Source organism: Sebastes fasciatus, chromosome 14, assembly GCF_043250625.1.
Source record: "Sebastes fasciatus isolate fSebFas1 chromosome 14, fSebFas1.pri, whole genome shotgun sequence".
Taxonomy (NCBI): domain Eukaryota; kingdom Metazoa; phylum Chordata; class Actinopteri; order Perciformes; family Sebastidae; genus Sebastes; species Sebastes fasciatus.
In genome coordinates, this window is record NC_133808.1 from 19,675,878 (window position 1) to 19,690,091 (window position 14,214).

Sequence of the window (14,214 nt, forward strand, 5' to 3'; positions counted from 1 at the left end):
AGGCTTTTCATCTTGATTTTAATCTATACTTAATTCATCTGGTGCGTCAGCTGCTGTGTCCTTGATTCTTTAGGTCAGGACTTTAACTGTGGTTCTGTGACTCTTGGGTCTGTTACTAATGCTATAGCCCTGCAGCAGCCATATATAGCATCATAGTGTATGTAGGGGCCAAATAAAAATAGACGCTAACCAACCAAGGCAAGGAAAACATACTGTAATGGAATTGTAAATATTAGGTATCTCTACTGGAATGACAACTGGTCTAGATTTGGTCTCATTATAGTTTGAGTGTGTTTGTGAGTGTGCTGCTTTCACAATGCAAATGTTAAGCTCTTGTCTTACTGAATGCTAATTATTTAGAGGAATGTTTTGTTTGTTTAATCGGCAGTTTGTGTGTATTTGTGCCTGCCATCCTGTGTTAGGCTGTGGGTGTTTGAGATGAGAGGTATTAACTTTGACAAACAGGGAGGCGAGAAGTTTCCCAAATGTATGTCACTACTTTGTCTTGGGCTACATACATTTATACATCAATTCAGAGTATTTTTAGCCCCGGTCGAGCAGTCAGTCAGTTCGTCCGAGCCGCCTCGGGCAGACTATAAGGTCGAGGTGGTTTGTGGTGAATCGCTGTCTGTATGCTTCATGCCTCTCTGTCCTTTATCCGGGGTCCGTGGCAGTCTTTGGTTTGGCCCGCTAACAGAACACCAAGCCTCAGTGGAAACCAGTCTGTTGTGGGTCGCTCGCTCAAGGCTTTCCACTGGAGTTAGCAGGCCTGTTATTTAGCTTGGGCGGATCATCCCCTTCATTCTCTATCTTTCCCTTTTCCCTCACCCTCCTTGTTATCATGCATTATTTCTGTCATCTATTGTTAGATCCACTCAACGCCTAAAGAAGGGAAGTGATAGATATAGGGCGGAAATGGATGGGCTTTGGAATGGGTCATATTCATCCAGTGGGATGAATGGATGTGTTGGGAATTAATGACACATCCATCCAGCACGATGAATCAGTGGGTTAGCGTTTAACAGCTGCACGGTTGAAATAGGAGACCAATAGGCTGAAGGCTTCTGAGCTCCATGCAGAATTTCATAAGCGGTTTTACTGCCTTATATTTCACTGATGTCACAGGACCGTACATGTGCCAAGTACAATAAAGTAGGTACAAAGCCAGATTGTTAAGATCTATGAGAGAGTAGATTAATTCCTTACATTTATATTTTTGTGTTTTGGCTGCACTACGAGCTTTGAGAGTAAATAATTGCTTAAGGTGTTGACCATACTGGGAAGTCAAACATTTATGAAAAGTTGGCATGTGAATGTACTGTAAGTTTATCAGCACCAAATTGAGCTCTGTGGAGGATATTTTGTACCTTCTCACTAATACAGGTATGTTGTCTTATCTTGAGTGATGATTTTTAGACATCTAGTTTTAATTTTCTGACTATGAATGCAGTTGCTGAGTTGCCATCCATTTGTTTCTATTAGGCACCTGTCATCTCAATCAATTATTTATGCATGTGATTCAAATATACGACTGTGTACTTGATGCAGGTCATTAGCCAAGTGTATTTGCTCTCTAGAAAGTGAGACACAGCGCCCGTGTCATCAGCCGCCTCATCGGTAAGTGTTGGCATCAGACAAGGGCTAAAGATTCATCAGAGTTCGCTGTGGACCAATAGCAACGTCCACTGTGACGGAGCACGCCTCTGATTGGCTCAGTGCGGTGTGTCTCTGAAGTGTGTTCTTCCCAGCAACCGGGTCTGGTGTCCTGGCTTGTTTTTATAGACCTGTTTCCTCCAGGAGCTGCAGGGAGAGGCTGGTGTGTGACTGGGCTGTCAGAGCGATATAAGGGACCCGCATAATATATTGATGTGTCTATGCGTCCTCAAGGGGATGCTGCGTGTGTGTCAGCCTCCATGCATTATGCGTCCTTAAATGACCTCAGGCCTTAATGAAACTCGTCTAGTATTTGAAACTCGTGTTATTGAATAGATTTAGTTGAAGCGTGTGTGAATGTTGCTCAGCATTTCCGTGTGTGTGCTGCTGATGTCTGAGAGTTGCTGACAGTGTGGAGCTCACTGATCCTCTCTAAGCTGCCGCTGAAAAGCCGGGCGAGCTGATGGCTGGCTGGCTGGCTGGCTGGCTGGCAGGCCGGGTGTCTGACTGGCCAGCCTGCTAGGTGTCGGATCTAGCTGGCTGAATGTGGCGTGGTAGGACTCTGTCTGTCTCTCAAAAGGCTGTTTTCTAATGGACAACCACTCTGTGTGGTTCATTTGGTCAGCAAGGTTTGCAACATCACAGCAACTTATAACTCCACAATGGGACTTTAGTTTTATTCACATTTGGCCTCCACAAAGGATGTAATGTGACATATCATGCTCATTTTCAGGTGCATATTTACATGCTTTAAAGTAAAAAAAAAAAAACACATTATTTTTCTTAGTAATGCACCAATTGCAAAATTATAGGCCGATACCGATGTTTAAAATAAAAATTTGGCCGACAGCCGATACCAATACCAAGGTTTTGTTGTTTTTTATTCTGTTATTTATTCCCCCTATGGTGCCAGGGGAAAAAAAGACATCTTCATTATAAAAAAATAACTGTCTTCACTCTTAATTCAGCCCTTCATTCATATCTTGAATGAGCACAGATTAAATCGTACAAATCTATGAAACAAGCTTTAATATAACCTTCTTTCACATGATAAGTAACTGCTTCAAAAGCCCCTTTAGCCTGTATACAACTACCTACTCAATGAGAGGAATTTATTTTTCAGTACTTACCTAGCCCAACAAAAACATTTTGTTTAAACATAAATTAAATATAATGAAATCAGCAGCTAACAACACAATCATCTTTAATCAACTTACTGTTAGTTTAATTAAGTGTCTATTCATTTTAGGCCACTTATTCAGCTATTATTTGGAGACTCTCCTACAATAATTCAACCTTCAACTGTCAATCACCAATGTTAGGCAGCTTTAACTCCTTTAACGTTCGGCTGAAGTGTATGAATATAGTTGGACTGTTGTGATGTTAATGATGAGTCCTTCATACTGTGTCATCAGATTGAATGTGTTGGAATATCACCACTGACACCCAAAGTTATACTTTATTACAATTTATATTACTCTATGAATTATTCCTCTTTGTAGCGATTCATAACACTTCCCTTGGCGAAGGATGCCTCCAAAAGTGGTTGGCATGAAACAACAGAGAAGCAATAAGATGCTTCTTTCTTATCAGTCTTGGATTATGGTGACGGTTTATACATGCAAGCTTCAGATGTGAATCTGAAGCCCCTGGATGCTGTTCATCACTCTGCACTTTATCACTGGATAATTATAATACTCATCATTGTGAGCTGTATGCTAAAGTTGAGTGGCCCAAACTTAACCTTATTTATGTATAAGGCCCTTACTGTTTTTTTACCCCCTAACATTGCTTGTCTTTTAATGCAGGTCCTTATCAAACACGCTCAAATGATTGGATTATGTTGCAAGTGCCTGTTTTAAATGAGCTTGGAAACTGCACCTGCAACATGGAATAACATGCAAAGCAATCTAAAGCTTATCTCACTCTTATCCATCGGGGAGTTTAAATAGTTAATTTCATCCTATTTCTTTTCTAGTTGTTTTTGGTTTAGTTGATTAATTTGCTTTAAATTATAATAGCATTATTGGTTATTTAGTTTCTTATTTGGGTTTTTTGATGCCTACGATGTTTGTTTATTTATTTTTTTACTCGACTATAGTGTAAACGAGGTCTCTACCTCAATATATTTCCGTGTTATAATAAACATCGAATGAATGAATGTCCGCAAAAGCATCTCAAGTTCTTGCTAACCACCAGAGAGAGGTGGGATTCAATTCGAGGTAGTGGTATCACTGGCTTGGTTGTGCGTTCTGAGGAACTCAGTTGTCTATGTAAGCATATGAGTATTTGCAGGGCTTAATATCTCTGTTACTGCGTACTTTAGCATCCAGTTAACAGGTTCTGTTGGAATAAATGGAATAAAGTCAAGCTGTGTTCCCTGTAAAACACCTCTGTAGCGTGAACCTGGGCCCATGATGTTTCAAGGTTAGTGTTTGTCACCTCCACAAGGGCTCTAGTACTTTACTCACACAGAAATGTAATGCACTTATTTGTTGTGCTGCTGTTTTGATGTATATCTGTGGCGTATGAAACATGCAGTGTTTAGGTATCAGAAAGTACACTCAAAGTACAGGCAGAAACCGGCAGGAGGCTGTGGAAACATGGCACTAGTTGGTATTGTTTATTGAGACAGAGCTACAGAAGCATCCTTTTAAACTCCTCTTTGTCTCGCTGTTGGGAACATATACCTTGTAAAGCTGTCGGCTGTATTGCATTACAAGTTATAGTACAGATGCTGTTCCTTTGACGGCTTCCTGTTCCATTGTGTGTGAAGTTGTCCCTCAACTCTGCCTAAAATAACTGCTGAGGCCTTTCATTACTCAACACGGAAATACAAGCAAGTTGTAGGAGATGCATTTCTTTAGCTGGTGTGTTCATATATTAAATATTGCTGTTACGTATTTATTAGGACTCTCAATCGATTTGAATATTTAATCAGGATTAATCACCTGATTGTCCATAGTTAATCGTGATTAATTGCAAATTAATCACAGTTTTTATCTGTTAAAATGTACCTTAAAGGGAGATTTGTCAAGTATTTAATACTCTTATCAACATGGGAGTGGGCAAATATGCTTGCTTTATGCAAATGTATGTATATATTTATTATTGGAAATAAATTAACAACACAAAACAATGACAAATATTGTCCAGAAACCCTCACAGGTACTGCATTTAGCATAACAAATATGCTCAAATCATAAAATGGTAAACTCAAGTCCAACAGGCAACAACAGCTGTCAGTGTGTCAGTGTGCTGACTTGACTATGACTTGCCCCAAACTGCATGTGATTATCATAAAGTGGGCATGTGTGTAAAGGGGAGACTCGTGGGTACCCATAGAACCCATTTTCATTCACCTATCTTGAGGTCAGAGGTCAAGGGATCCCTTTGGAAAATGGCCATGCCCGTTTTTCCTCGCCAAAATTTAGCGTAAGTTTGGAACGTAATTTATGACAAGCCAGTGGTTGGTACCAACGGATTACTTAAGTTTTCTAGTTTCATATGATGCCAGTATCATCTTTAAAACTCAGTCCACTACAACCTCCGAAACATGAAATTGCATTAATGCATTAAAGAAATTAGTGGCATTAAAACACATTTGTGCTAACATATTATTTGGACACATTTGGGTCTTTACTATCCAGAACATAATATACCATAATATTGAGTAAGATGAAGATTTTCTGTCAATAATGAATGGGTTCGGAAGTTCATCTGGATCAAACTTATGATGTACAGTAAAATATGTATTATATATATAGTCACATCTTATATCCTCTGATGTATTTGAAGTATTTATACTTCCTGCATACTTCAAATACATCCATACGGGAGCATGAGAAGAAGAAGTGAAACTCGAACCTCAAACAGCTCGAACCACAACCTTCCTCCGGGCGGTAGTCTTGGGTTTCCCCTGTGATGTTAACCACTAGTTACTTAATGAGGCTCAAATGAGAATTGCATAAGCTAAAGGATGAATCACCGCCTGTGTCACGCAGAGCACAGAGAGGTTGACGGGTTTGAGTGTTTGATAATTTTAGACCGCTCCAGTTAGAAGATGTTGTCTGTTTGACATTCATGGTGCTTAATCACCTCCTTTCTGTTACGTCTGTGTAATTTGCATTTGCTCCCCTTGGAAAGCTGGAAGGCAGCGGGGAAGCTGCGAGAGAGGATGGATTAATTTAAGTGAAGACTTTCTCAACTACAAGCTACTGTATTAGAAGAAAGCAGCCTAAGTAGGGATTACCATTAAGCTTGTGGATACTTGATCTAGTCGAGCAATATTCAGAAGTGTTGCTCAATGTCCAAGGCTCATTCTGCAAAGAGTGAGTGTGTGAGTGTATATGCTCATATTTCTGCTTTTGAGTATTACATGAAGGTGTTTCTGATCCTGTTATGAACTGTCCTCTCCCTGCTTTGGTCTTGTCTCTGCAGGCGTAGATCCTTCTCTGCAAATTGACAACAGGATCCAGGCCTCTTCCCAAGCTGTTCTCCCAGGTTCCAAACACAACAAGTCCCGGGCGGCCAACACCCGGGATGAACGCTTCAGATCTGGTAATCATGTCTCAACATAATGCCTGAGAGTTTCAAATGCCTGGTGCTCTTCTTTTACGCTGTAGCTTAACTGTGTTGATGTTTTTCTCTCTTTTAGATTTGCACACAGAAGCCGTCCAAGCAGCTTTGGCAAAGTACAAGGAGAGGAAGATGCCAATGCCCTCCAAGAGACGATCTGTGTTAGTTCAGTCTTCTGTTGAGGCATGCACCCCGCCAGGTGAGACCTCTGTTCCTCTAGCACTGTTCGCCATGGGCCAGGTTTATCCTGTGCACACACAGGTTTATGCTCACGCTGGGTTGTTTACATGTGCTCCCATGAGCATTGGCGTGTAGGATGCTGACACTCTGTTGTGTCCAGTGGTGGAAGATGATGTTTTCCAAGCATTCGCTACTGGAAAGAAACATGCAGTTTGATGAATGTGTCCATTCTTTGTGACCATAAAGGGCTCGGTTCTCACTGTTGTGTTCCCAGGCAGACCTTCCCACATGAGTTGCATAATGGATGCATAATCAGATTTTTAACATAGCCTCAAAATGTCGACCTTTCGCCTGCTTTTATAGCAGTTTGTATTGTGTGGGCATGTTCATTCTGATGTGATTTTACTGCGTTCTGCAGCTTTTCAAAGCCCCAAAACCATTTTTGTGTTGTTAGTTTTGTCCAGATGTTTTCCCAAAATAAGTATTTAATCAATGTTTAATCAGTCGGGAAGATTTCTGTGCAAGATTTGATGACAGGAAACTTGCCAGTCTCTCAAACGCTGCAGTGGCTTTATCGTTGGTGTATAAGAGTTAATTGGTGGGGGGCCTCAGAGCCTCATGTCTTGGGTAAAGAGAGAGGACACAGCGGTGGAGCGAGTAAACGGATTAAGAGCTCAGACATTGGGGTTTGAACGGGAGAAGGAGGGGTCTCTTCATGGTTGTTTTCAGTCTCTCTGAGTGATCTACTGGGATAAAGTACATAGGTACTTTATACACAGACCCACAATATCACATACTGTACATACAAGATAATCTGGGGCTCTGCTGTTTTCAATGCCAATGGCAGCAGCTACAGGTGTTAGTGTGCACACAGTGGCATCGTTGTGTTACTTATATTATCATTTCAGTTTTGATTTTAAATGGTCAACTTCATGAGATTGCATTGGTCAAAGTTCATAAGGAGGTACTAAGGTGGTGGATTTTTTGTTCACTAATGGAGCTGTTGAGTAATATTTTGATGAACAGGTCCCAGTATTGTTGGTGTCTGTATTTAACGCATTCCTTTTCCATCTCTTATCTTGCTAATCTGCAGTGGCTGGTTTACATCTGGTCACACTCCATGTGTGATTGTGAAGAACCAGTTTGTGAGCAAAATAATTTTGCTGTCATTCAGTCCAATGTGGCGTGATTGGATGTAGAAGATATATCCAAACAACATACAGTTAATGTAGCCATGTACAGACCAACAGTTACAATTTACACAAAACATGCAAAAAACACATTTATCAACGCCTGACATTAATGTGTTTTGAGCAATGCTAGCGGCATCGCCCTGGGAATGGCAATGTTGATTTGTCAGTCAGTCGTTCAGTCCACTATTTCACTCCAGACTGAAATAACAACTTTTGGATGGATTGCCATGAAATTTGGAACAGACTCATGGTCTCCAGAGGATGAAGCATACTGTCTTATGTCGAATTTCCACTGCATGGTACGGCTCGACTCATCTCGCTTTTGGTAGCAGGTTTTTTTCTCGATTTTGTTTTCCACTGCAGATAGTACCCCCTCAATGTAGGTGGGATTCTCAGCTGATTGTCATAGCGATTGGCAACCAAACAGAGGAACGTCTTTGATTCGTCAATTGACCACAACGTGTTTTTTTTGGGCTGCCATTTTTTTTAAAATCTGAGTGAATAAAAAAATTGCTAAATTAAATAGCTTTGCAATTTAATAATGGTGTCTTTGTGCAGGATGTGTTGTGTCATGCAAGTGACGATTCTCTGACCAATCAGTGGTCTGCAATGTTTTAACTTCACCTTCTAGTATCGGCTCAGCTCGATTGCAACCTCAACTGTGGTGGTACCAAAAAAGTACCAGGTACTATCCACACCTTTTGCCAGTGGAAAAACAAAAAAAAGCGGTTAAGTCGAGCCGTGCCGTAGCATGCAGTGGAAATGCGACATTTGGTGATCTCCTGACTTTTTCTCTAGCATCAACAGGAGGTTTACGTTTGTGGTTTTGTGGACAACTATTGGATGGATTGCCATGAAATTTGGTTGAGACATTCGTGTCCTCCTCAGCATGAATTAAAATCACTTTTATTGTCCAGCTCTTTGGTCTAGAACCAAATGCCTGCAAAGCGATTGGCATTCCCTTCAGACTCAGCTATACTTTGTATTTAGAGCTTATTAGCAAATGTTAGCATGAACATGGTAATATACATTATACCTGCTTAACATTGTCAATGTGAGCATGTTAGCATGCCGTTTTTAGTACTTGTAGACAACAAGTAATCAGTAAAAGTGATTTACCATTTATACCTCATAAATGAAGCATAGAAGATTGAATTGATTTTCTATAGAAACAAGTCAGGAAAAATCACCTCAAGCTTCTAACTGCTGGGCTGAAGCTTTACCAATATACCTGTCTTTGTTTGCTTCAACACAATATTTCATTAGTGCACAAGAACAACAGATCTGTCTCTGCTCAGGTTTTCTCTCTTTTATATTCCTCCCTACCTCCAGATCCTCCATCACTGCCTGTCTTTCTCTGACTCACTCTTTACTATTCTTGTTTTTGTCTGTTTATCTGTGACTAATACCTCGTTTTCTTTTTCAGTTTCCTTCGCATTATTTCCACCTCTGTATTTCTACTTTGCATTTGTTCTCTGACCCCCTGTTTCCCTCTCCCTCTGTGTAACTGTGTCAAGGTTACTGAGATTGGGAGAGAGGCAGAGGAATAACAAACAGAATCATAAATGCGAGATAACCCCCATGAGCCCGCTGGTTGTAGAGACATAAAATTCTAGCTTGTTATAATCAAACCTCCTCCAGCCTTCCTCTGGCAGCCTCTGCAAGGCCACGAGAAAGTCTGGCAGTCATTTTAATAGTTTCTCAATTGATGGACTTTACTTGTAACTATGTACTGTGAGTGATTAGGAGGCAGATTAATCGCATGACGGCTCATTAGTTTAGAGAACATCATCAGGCGTGTGCTGATCACACACATACAGGCTTAATCTCTGTTTTATAAATGTCTGTCTTGTATCCTCTCGTACCCCCTTATGTCCAACTCGAACCTACCCCCTCGCTTTGCGAGTCTACATTGTCGTCCAAACACCTCGATGCTCCCTCAAGTTGAATTTCTGTGGAGGACCTAAAAGAACTAATAACAATTAATGTTGAGTATGAATATGAATAATGTTGTTGGATTATTCCTTATTTCATGGGCTATTTGGGGATTTATACATTATTATTACATACTTATATGTATATGAAAAAGCAAAAACCGAAGCAAGAATTTGAATACTGATTTGGAGGTTGATTACGTGGCAACGGTCGGCGCTTCGAAGCATTCGGGTCAGCCCTAGTTTGTCATGATAACCCCATCCCCAGCCTATGACATATGCAGTTTGCGGTTCTAGTCTGGACCAGCCAAGTGTTGGTGCCGCGGCAGAACCAGATTTCCTGACTGAGTGACTTTTTTTTAGCTGTCGAATCGCACAGAAGTGGTTTGAGATTCGATACCACGAACTGCCTTGGTGGAAAATGGCAAAGTGGACTTGGGATAGGTTTTGTTTTGTAAAGTATACTCAGAGACTTTGATACGTGTGAATGAGTTTTGTACTTCATATGAGTTATTGCTGTTTACTTTGTTAATGATACATAATGGGGCAAAGTGTGACCTTTCTTGGTGATTTTTGAAAACCGCTGTAATTTCCTCAAGTGAGTGATGCCTAAGCCTGTTTAGCCGTTTCGTTGCACTCAGTTCTCTGCAGAATACAAATCTCAGACTGGCCTGCTCTTGTGTAACTTCAGTGATCCTGTTGAAAGAACAGATGTTTCTGGGAGCTTGGCAGATGAAGTGGATTGTGTTCATTACCTTGCTTTGAAGTTGTTCCTGTTTGGGCTATTTTTTGCTGAGACCAACTGCTCACAGCCGCCTCAAGGGAGAGACGGTAAAAATCATCAGTGACTCTGATCGAGTCCAAGCCTTAATAACCTAAGCATACATTACACTTAGCTAAGTATTATACTACCATTATATAGGAAATTTGGTCAGGCCATTTCAGTTTTTCAGTTTGTGTGTGTATTATATGCAACTACAGTATGTATGTATTTTTTCAAAACACCTTCAAGCAGGAATACCAGTATCGGTTAGATAATAAAGTTCTTATAATTGCTTAGTTATAGCTAGTATCAGCTGATTAGACTGTTGTCAGGCAATTAAATAGGCGTTATCAGTCACTATAAGCACCATAGTCGGTTTCATCATCTATTCACATGGTAGATCACCGAAAGAAGGTATAAAAGAACACAACAGCGACCTCTAGCGACCGTAGTAATTAGGATAGGAGCAACCAACAACGTGTAGTTGTCTTTGTGTTCGTAGTTATTTTAACCCAAAACAGTGGTTTTCCTAAACTTCATAAAGTGTTTTCTTTGTAGTTTGTAGTTTTGTTGCTTAAACCTTACTGTTTTTTGCCTCAACCTAAAGAAGTTGTAGTTTTTTTTTGCAAAACCTAGAGAAACCTTTTTGTTTGTGTTAAAAATGTGACATTTCATTAAGTTTTACAGGTTAGAACGTGTTGCTTTTAAGTCTCACTTTCACTTTTGCAACGTAGTAGGTGTAGTAGGCCCCCTAATGACCCACATCTATGGTGCTTATAGTGACCGATAATGCCTATTTAATGGCCTGATAACAGTTGAATTGGGTGACCGTATACATACCATAACTTTGTATAGTTTGTACCATAAATATTTCTCTTAAAAAGCTGCCTTTGTTAGTTGTACTCCTTCATTATTGTTATTCCTTTTTCATTCTCTCGTCGTCTACAAATATGAAATACTCTGGCTTGTTTGTTGACACTATATCATTCATATATAGTACATGTATAGTTGCAGTGGGCTGTCTTTATGACTGTGTTGTTATTATGGCTACTTTTATAGGCAATCAAATATCAAATACTTCAGCATCCCTCAGCCTAACAACTCCCATCCCCATTGAAATCATCTGGCCATCCCACTTGCTTATATGTACTCTCTCCAGTGTATATATAAGTAGAATAATGTATCATCTGCATATCATCTGAATCCTGCAGCCCCATGTCTTTGTCCACTATTGTGACGCTGCCCTGTCTTGACCTGTCAAACACAGACACCTCCTCAGCGTCGGAAGACGAGGGCTCGCTGCGCCGGCAGGGACGTCTGGCCACCTCCACGCCCTACCAGGGCCACGGCCACCCAGCCGTTGAGCACTGGTTTAACCGTGTCATCCAGGGTTCGTCCACCTCATCCTCCGCGTCATCCACTTCATCCCACCCGGGAGGGAGATCCGTCACCACCACCAACACCACTGCCCACGCAGCTCTCAACGCCAACGCAGCAGCTACCGCACTGGCCGACCTAATGGCACACACCCAGCTAGGTCAGTGACACACAAACACGCAGTATCACATGCCGTCACATTACGAATGGTCGATCTGTATGTTCTTGTCCCCTTTTAATTGATGCAGCGCTTTCATCCCATTAGTTCAGAGGTGGTTGTGAGCTGAAGTAGGAAGGTGTTGTAGAACTAGAATGAGATTACGTTTTCATTGCCTTCATGGTAAAATCACATTCAGTCCTTTAACAAACCCGCAGAATCCCCTGCTTACCTGTATGGTTTTGAATTCCTCCATCTAGATATACATGAATAACAGAATCTGCAGACAGATTTTTTTACTTTTCCTATTGTCTTACTTTTGCTGATATCAGCAGAAGTTGTATTATTGCCAGTCAATTAGAATTGATCTTGTCAAAGGAGACATCTTACTTGTATTATGTTGCTCAGACAGTTATCGCAGACAGACAGCGATGTCTTACACATCTGCTACTGCCGAAGCCATATCTCCCTACGGATACACAAAGGCATTTGATGAGGAAAAGACAAAGGAAACCAGCGACAGAGTTTTAGGGTGCTTTCACACCTGTAGTTTGGGTTCTTTTGGTCCGGACGAAGAGAAAAAATTATATATTGTTGCATCGTAGTCCTGGTCTGGTTCCTGTTCACACTGACTTTTTTCAACGAACCAAGAGGAGTAATCATGAAGTTATACAGACGGACAGGTAACTCCTTGATTGGACAGTTTTGGCGATTGTCATCCTGCATCATCTGCCCAAAATGAAACGTACTAACCGAACGGATTTGAGTTTGTTTTTTGATTTGCAGTCTAATAATACTAATAATGCATATTATCAGTTATTTCTTCAGGAGCTCTTTGTGACACTAAAGAACATAAATATACACATCAGAAGCATTAATGTGCTGCATAAACTTCTGTCAGTCACTGGAATTTGATTTCCCCCACGTGGGTCCTGATGATACAGGAATACAATGAATGAGTTCACTGTCAGCCTGTATAACTTCATGTTTACTCCTCTTGGTTTGTTAGTAAAAAGTCAGTGTGAACAGGAACCGAACCATAACTAAAATGCAACAATGGATGATTTTGATCCGGACCAAATGAACCGAACTACAGGTGTGAGAGCACCTTTAATTTACGTCTCTCTAATAGTCGTCTCCGTCTGCCATCTCACTGTCATTCAGTCATGTGAAGGGGCTAACAGCCACTTCCCCGTTAAAGCTACTCGTTCCATGTTGCCATGCGAGTGTCACAAGCTAGTTAATACGCTTCAGTGGATTCATCTCCATCCGTCTCTCTCGCAGCAGCAAAGTGAGACGGTTTCTCGCTCGTATGTGTGTGTGTGTGTGTGTGTGTGGTCATGTGTGTCTGCTGGCAGAACGATATCCTGTTAGGATGGAGCTGTCGGATTTCTGTCCAGCCTGTCTCCCCTCAAGGTTGCTGTCATAAAGTAGCAGCAGTGACTGCTGGTGCTGAATGGATCTGTAAATAAATCTCCCATATTATACTGTTCCTTGACCCCTCAAAATGATTCTGTCTGTCATTCACTTCAGCGATAGACAAAGACTAGTAGGCCTTCACTCGTTTTGGTTCCAACAACACTGTGTTACACTTTAGTGTTCATAGGTTCACATTAAAACCCAGTTCCCATCACACCATAGCAAAGCACGTATACTCCCTTTCACTGTATCAGGTTCACCTGTAAAATCTAATGTAATCCAATACAACAGCTCAACCATAAATTCTACCTTTACAAAGACAATGATGTTCAGTTTTGATTGGCAGTGTCAGAGAGGTATTGTGTTAACTATATATTTATTATTGAGGTTGTAGTTTGTGGTGATGTTGACATCATATTGAGAGGTGTTTCTAATGTTTTACCCACCCCAGAATATCAGAAACACATCTCATTATAATGCAGTCCAGTTAAAAAACAGCACTCACTACAACTTCAATAATAAACATGTAGTTGAATTAACACCAGGGCTGCCCCCTCTTGGTCAATTAGTCGACTAATCGACCGTTTTGGTCTTAGTTGACTAAGATTTCTTTAGTTGATTAATCCATTTTTTTATGCTTTTTTCATGCTGAATGACTTCTTTCCAAGAAACTCATCAGTACATCTCTGGTAAACACAAGATTTAAAGTCATGCTTTCTTGTGATTCTTTGTGGAGAAACTCAGTTTTATAGATCTGTCGATTAAAACAACTAATTGATTCAACAAAAGCATATGAGTGTTAGTCGACGAGGACAGGACTAATTAACGCCTCTCAAAACCTGAACATTATAATCTTCCTAAATGTGAAATTTGTGGCAGATCTGTAGTATTGGATTGCTTTCAGTTGTAAACTTAATAAAGTAGACAGGGTACAGTATATCGCACTGACTCGCTTGTGCT

General features: G+C 40.7%; 2 protein-coding genes across 11 annotated transcripts in view; one reads left to right on the top strand and one right to left on the bottom strand.

Moving 5' to 3' along the window:
- Positions 1–14,214, bottom strand: part of prmt2 (protein arginine methyltransferase 2) — a 303,518-nt gene that overhangs the window by 89,876 nt on the left and 199,428 nt on the right. The window lies entirely within an intron of this gene.
- Positions 1–14,214, top strand: part of dip2a (disco-interacting protein 2 homolog A) — a 101,693-nt gene that overhangs the window by 58,771 nt on the left and 28,708 nt on the right. For all 10 annotated transcript variants that reach the window (XM_074659550.1, XM_074659540.1, XM_074659541.1 and 7 more), the window contains exons 3-5: positions 6,094–6,213; positions 6,311–6,430; positions 11,569–11,838. In XM_074659550.1, coding sequence (XP_074515651.1) covers positions 6,094–6,213; positions 6,311–6,430; positions 11,569–11,838 — 510 coding nt within the window. The remainder of the gene's footprint in view (positions 1–6,093; positions 6,214–6,310; positions 6,431–11,568; positions 11,839–14,214) is intronic.